The 5876-nt window shown below is 41.0% G+C and overlaps 1 protein-coding gene across 1 annotated transcript; it reads right to left on the reverse strand.

Moving 5' to 3' along the window:
- Positions 1-306: 306 nt before the first annotated feature.
- ALKAL2 (ALK and LTK ligand 2) lies at positions 307-5703 on the reverse strand. Its single transcript, XM_009634267.2, has 4 exons — positions 5427-5703; positions 2918-2971; positions 2725-2805; positions 307-371 (listed from the first exon to the last, which is right to left on the reverse strand). Exons 1-4 carry the CDS (start codon positions 5683-5685, stop codon positions 307-309), a joined length of 459 nt encoding a protein of 152 aa, XP_009632562.1. The 5' UTR covers positions 5686-5703.
- Between the last annotated feature and the right edge of the window lie 173 nt (positions 5704-5876).

The following is a 5876-nucleotide window of genomic DNA, read 5'->3' on the forward strand; positions in this document are numbered from 1 at the left end:
AAAATAAGCTCCAGCTGTTGTGTTTTGTTCTAGAACAACAAATTCACTATCTGCTAACTGTACACTTTTATGAATAATTCACAGCTGATGCATGTGGACTTATATACTGACTTCCAGTAGGGGGTACCCTTTATTTATTGCCAATATTTGCCAGATTAAGCCAGTTACTTCAAGTACTCTGAAAGGGGGACACCTTAGCCAAAGGACAATTATTATTACACTCCCATTAATTTTCATGTATGAAACGCAAAAGCCACTGCTTTGCTATGCAGTAAAATGTCATTACTGCTACGAAAAAGCTTACCTTTATCCTTCCATGCACATCGGGCTTACTGCCAACCGAGTAAGAAGCCTGGCACATCTTTTATAGTCTGTCATGAAAAAAAAGCGTAAGTAGATTACTAAAGTAGCCAATTTTGCCTTTAAAAATCAAAATTGATAACAGCATGCAAATTATCGTCATCATGAAGTTCAATGAACACCTTAGTTTGCAACAGTATAGAAATCAGCTCCTCAGACTTAGAAATGGCGTGTGTAAAAATTGTGTAACTGAAAGCCATGTCTAATGGGACATGTAACCACGCAACTGACTTCTGCATACGCACTATCTGTAAACAAACAGCATGAACGTGCTTGGAGGCTCTCCCAAGTACGAAAATTTATACATCTCTCTCTGTGCTTGAATGTGGGATCTAAACATGTGGCTGTAGTATTTCCATGCTAGAGGAAGAATAATAGTACTCATCCATCTCTGAAATCCAGCCCTGACTTGCTCACCAAGTAATGCAACTTTTTCAATAAATTTTCTTCCTGGAAAAACTGATAAATTAGACAAATAACATCTCCTAGTCACAGGAATGTTAAGTCCAGCCCAAGTAGGTGACCACATCATACAAATTCATTCATAACTGTATCGAGTTTCATCTTAAAACTAGTAATACTTTTTTTCCACACTAGTCCTACAGTTAGTAGTTTTTACTCCAGGTGCCTTCTCCTTTTGGATGCATTCATAATAAGTGGCAGAACCAATGCAAAACTAAAAAATTAATCAAGAGATTTCTTTTTTTCTTGTTTTGGAACATGACAAACTGAAAGCAAATTTTATGAAAGTTGGTTATGGACAGACAGCAGAGTGAATTAGATTTTAGATGCCAATGCTACTATGCTGTACAAAGTACTAGAAGGTATGCCAACAGAATGCTTTTGTACTGGCTACCACCGTGTTGCAGCATCGTAGATGCTTTTAATTGCTTTGTTGTTTGGCCTTTGAAGTTCTACATAGAATTAACAGTATTACCTGAAATCAGGATATTATCAAAAAGTAACGTCATACTGTGCATGCAGAATTAAAGCAGGTTGTTTACCTCATTTTCCTGGAAGAAAGTTACTTTAAAGACACGCTAGTCGGTCCACTCTGGTGACTGATGTTGATTTTCGGTAGACATTATTTTATTAATGAGTAACTGCATCTAATGTTTCCTAGAGATGCAACATTAACAATCCCTAACTCACAGCATAGATATGCTATAATTGCCATTCATACAAATTGTCCAGACATTATATTGGTGGGTATGTCACCTGTCAGGAGGAAAAGGCTAATTCAGCCTTTAAGACCAACTAGTTTTTAACTTCACAGCTTGGAGTGCTCATTAGAGCTCAGTCTAGTGATGTTTGTGTTGTGATCCTTATGGAAAAGGTAATATGACCATTTGCTGGTACAAAACAGACTAGTTACGAACAACCCCCAGACTAGTTACAACCAACCACGTGATGTGGTTAGCCATTATCTATAAATCCTTATCTTTGCAAGGTATTCCTAACCTGAAGCCTTACAAATAGGGAAAAAGTCTGCAATTCTTACCAAATAAGCCTTTAAAATATATTGGGCTGCAATATTTATTCATATGTGAGACTTGGAATCTGTAACTCTTGTTTCTATTCCCAGCTCTGCTACTGACCTAACTGGTTGACCCCAGACAAGTAAAATAAAGTGTGCTTCCATTCTGAAAAGGCTGTACTAAAATAGCTTCTGCTTGCTCAACAGGTCCACCTCAGTATGAATCTGGAGCCACATCTACTGACTGATAAATGTCAATGTTTGATTTCTTTGTTTGTTTCAATTCTTTGTGCTGCCAACACTGATGAGATATCATACGCTGAATTTTCTTATTTGTGTTCATCAGCACTTTTTTTTTTTAAACTAAGCCAAAAATTATAACTTTGTAATTCCCTGAAGATGAGGGTTGCAAAGATTCACTGTCAACATCACTGGTAGATGAGTAGCTGAACAGTCAAAATATAAAATGTCAATAAAACATGTTCTACATAAATAGTTAGTCCCACCTGGCTGTCTGATCCTATCTTGAATTTGCAGCACTAGAAATTAAATATGAGAGGTTTGCGAGAGGAATGACGTGTTCCTATGAAAAACAAACACCTTTGGTGTGGAACCAAAGAGGCGCATACATCGGTACCTAAGGAAGCAGTGTTTGCAGCCGTACTACGCAGTATATTTGCCGTGAAATAGTTGTGTTTCCATTTTCCTCACTGTAACACTGATGCTGTTCTAGCAGCGTTGTAAAGCGTACTTTGTACATTTTAGAGCACTCCAAATTCTTCATTGCAAGGAATATATTCTGAAGTTGTATCACTACTGGTACCTCACAGCTATTCAATTTTAGGGTTTTCTGTTGTTTTATGAAAGTCTCTGGTTTTGGCACTTACATGCTGGGATGGTGCAGTCCCTTGTATTGTGATAAAGCCGATGAAAGTGTTTACTACATTTTGGGCTAAAGTAGAGCGGACCTGAAATGTAAAGAAAAAAATAAGTTATGAGTCAGCACAGCTCCCAGGAAGAAGAGTGCGGCTTATAGTATGTATGTGAAATGATGGATACCGACGCAAAATTAAAACATACCTGTTAAATGCTTTAAGAACTTGTCTTTCATTCTCAGATCTCTGGGAACTATTTCTGTTGGACAGAAAAAAGAACAGTCACTCTGCTGCACTGGAACTATGCTTGCCAAGCACAGTATGGGGAAAGGGAATAAACTCTGTCCAGCAACCACCACCACTATGTCTTGACAGATGCTCAGAGGTCAAAAGTCCTTTGCGTACGGCAGGCGAAATTGGAAGCATTTGTTTTACCTAAGAAGCCCCTGTCAAATGCACGTGAAACACACTGTGATGATGAAACAAGTCATGGCTGTTAGGTGTGCAGTCATTAACGACGACAACAGTTAACTGAGAGCCAGACTTTAGCTCTCTATGAATTACATTATCAAGTTTACCCTAGATTTAAATTCTTCCAGCAATTTTGGTCCATGGTTGCTCAGAAATGGCATATGCCGCTAGTGGTAAAGACCCAAAGATATAGCCAAGTTTTGTTTAGTGTCTTCTAATTCTCTTATGCAAATATATCCACCCTTTTGTCACAGGTACACCCGTACAAGCACTGTCCTGCTGTAATCATGGAACTGGATTGATCTACTTACAGGAATCTTAGCAAATTGCTCTCTTCTGGTTCCCTATGTTTGTGGTTTACCGCCTTGCGTTTTGTGTTCAGCAGATGGCAAAATGAAACTGGTTTACTGAAATCCATTTTAGCCCTAACCCTTGCTTGTGTCTTCCTGATTTACAGCTATCTCTGATTGCTTTCTGTTACGAACTCTATGCTGATAGCTTAGTGCTGATTGTGTATGATACACTACATGGTGCTTTATTTATTTGACCATAAATGCCTGAGCAGCCTTTTTCATTCCCCTGGCACCTCTTATCAGATATAAAGCAGAGAGCATTTCCATCCAGATCTGATTCACTCGTGAGGTTAGACACTTCTCGAAAGTCATTCTTCATTTACTTCTAACTTTAGTCAGTGTAAGTAAAATTGACCTTATCATATTTGACCTAATTATGTCATGAAGAGCATTAAAAACACACATGCTTCACTCAGAAATTTCCCGTGGGACAGTCTCACTGGGAAAGTGATGCCAAAACTGAAATGAAAGACTCTAAGCAGTAGTTCCTTTTCAGAGTTGCTGGGAATAGCTCCATTATAATAACAGACCGAAAAATCCCGCTTAGGAGTCAATGACACCACTACCAACTAATCTGCTCTCAAGTAGGTTTCTTATTTACATAGATAGCTGTTCAGCACAAACCAGGTGTTTCGCACCAATGTGCTGAGGTAGGGTGGCCAAACGCTACACCCATGTTCCACACTGAGATTTAGAGTTGTGCAGATGAGGGTTCCCTGCTTAGTCTGGCCTCTTCTAACTTTTCGACATTTATAAAACAAAATGTTCTCACTGTGCCCATCTTAAGTGGAACAAAATTGTCTTCCTTTGGATATTCATTAATCACCCAGATGGAGCAGTAACATTTTCATGACAACCACCAACAAATGCAAATCATGAGGATATTTGAATATGAATGAGAATGAAGAAAAGGTACAACGAAGCTTTGTGATATCAGTAAAGGCAAAATAAATAGCGTATTAGCAAAATGAAAGCCAGTTTGGAAAAAGGTGAGTAGACATCTGCTGGAAAATACTCAGAAAGTCACTTTCAGTAGGAGGGGTAAGATGAGCGGCAGTAATGCTGTAGGGCTTTGGGAGAGGCAGTGAACAGTAGATTAGACATGGCAGCAGGAGAAGCCAGATCAACTTTCAGCTGGATGCACAGAAGTACATCACGAAACTGAGCAGTAACTATCCATCACTACGTGGCTTGGTAGGACTGCTTCCGGAAGGCTCCGTACAACCCCGACCGCCTTACGAACAAACCTGAGCTTTCACCGGGGGTTAGAGAAGAGCCATCCGAATGAGTAGAAGGATGACAGCAGGGGTGTCCCACAGGAGTTGCAGCTCGTGCAGCGACAGAGGAGTACTCCGTTTCGGTTCCCTACTACTTCAAAGGTGCTACCTCCGGAGTACAAAGGGGACTAACAAGCAGGGTGAAAAGTTTAATGAAGCTGAGCTGCACGAAAGACTTCTAGATGTGAGATCTCTGAGGACATACTATAGTCCTGCAGGGGAATTCTCGCTAGGGTTGTTTCCCAGAAACACTTACACCAAGCACATTTTAGAAAGTGGTGAACTTCCAGGAAAAAGGGCATTTTCATCCCTTATTTCTTTGATCTCAGCCCATTTCAGTCTTTTATTAACAGATTTTGTTCAAAGCCAACGCATGGGAAGCTGGACTTTCAGTTGAGTACATTATCCAGAAAGTAAGAGACTCTGAGATGTGAATGGAGTTTTTCTATTCCAAATTTGCCATCTGTGCCGGTTTCTGATACCAAAGGGAATCTGCAGGTATTTTGAGCGGTGAATTCTTGATATAAAATTAGTAACCTGACGTGATGTCTGAATCATCAAGGCACCCTACAGGAAAAAAAAAAGGTCTCCTAAGTCATGGACTGTGACTTACCAACTCTCTGCTCGTCCTGGTATCCCCCGTAGTCGGCCACTTCCCTTCGATCTAAGTTGTAGTCGTGCTTGGAGAAGTACTGCACCCCACTGTCCTTCTCCAGGTGATACCTTTTCAGTTCCTGAATGATCTCCATGATCAGATTTAAGAGACTCTGCCTGTCCTTCAAATCTGCGGAGTCAGTTTTCTCTTTGCAATATCCTGCTGAGAGCATTAAGAGGACCAGCCCCAGCAGCCCAGGAGACCTCAGTCCGCTCATCGCAGTCCGACCTGAAGGGTGCACGACCAGATGCAAAGGAAGGGTCCACGGCACTGGGAGGCCCCTCCTGTTTCACGGGAAGAAAGAGAAAGACGGGGGTGGGTCGGAGGTGGGGAGACTCGCGGGGGTGAAATCGGACACGTTACGGCAGGAAGGCGCCCAGCCCGCCCGGCAGGTTGCACACCGCGGGG

The sequence above is a fragment of the Egretta garzetta genome, unplaced genomic scaffold, assembly GCF_000687185.1.
Source record: "Egretta garzetta isolate BGI_Z169 unplaced genomic scaffold, ASM68718v1 scaffold62, whole genome shotgun sequence".
Lineage (NCBI taxonomy): Eukaryota > Metazoa > Chordata > Aves > Pelecaniformes > Ardeidae > Egretta > Egretta garzetta.

Bases quoted from the DNA above. Each gene is read 5' to 3' on its own strand.
- ALKAL2 (XM_009634267.2), bottom strand. From the start codon at position 5,685: ATGAGCGGACTGAGGTCTCCTGGGCTGCTGGGGCTGGTCCTCTTAATG. The intron at 2,972-5,426 runs GTAAGTCACAGT...TCTGTCCAACAG, and splicing joins CCAGGACGAGCAGAGAGTTG to AAATAGTTCCCAGAGATCTG. The intron at 2,806-2,917 runs GTATGTTTTAAT...TTTACATTTCAG, and splicing joins GTTCTTAAAGCATTTAACAG to GTCCGCTCTACTTTAGCCCA.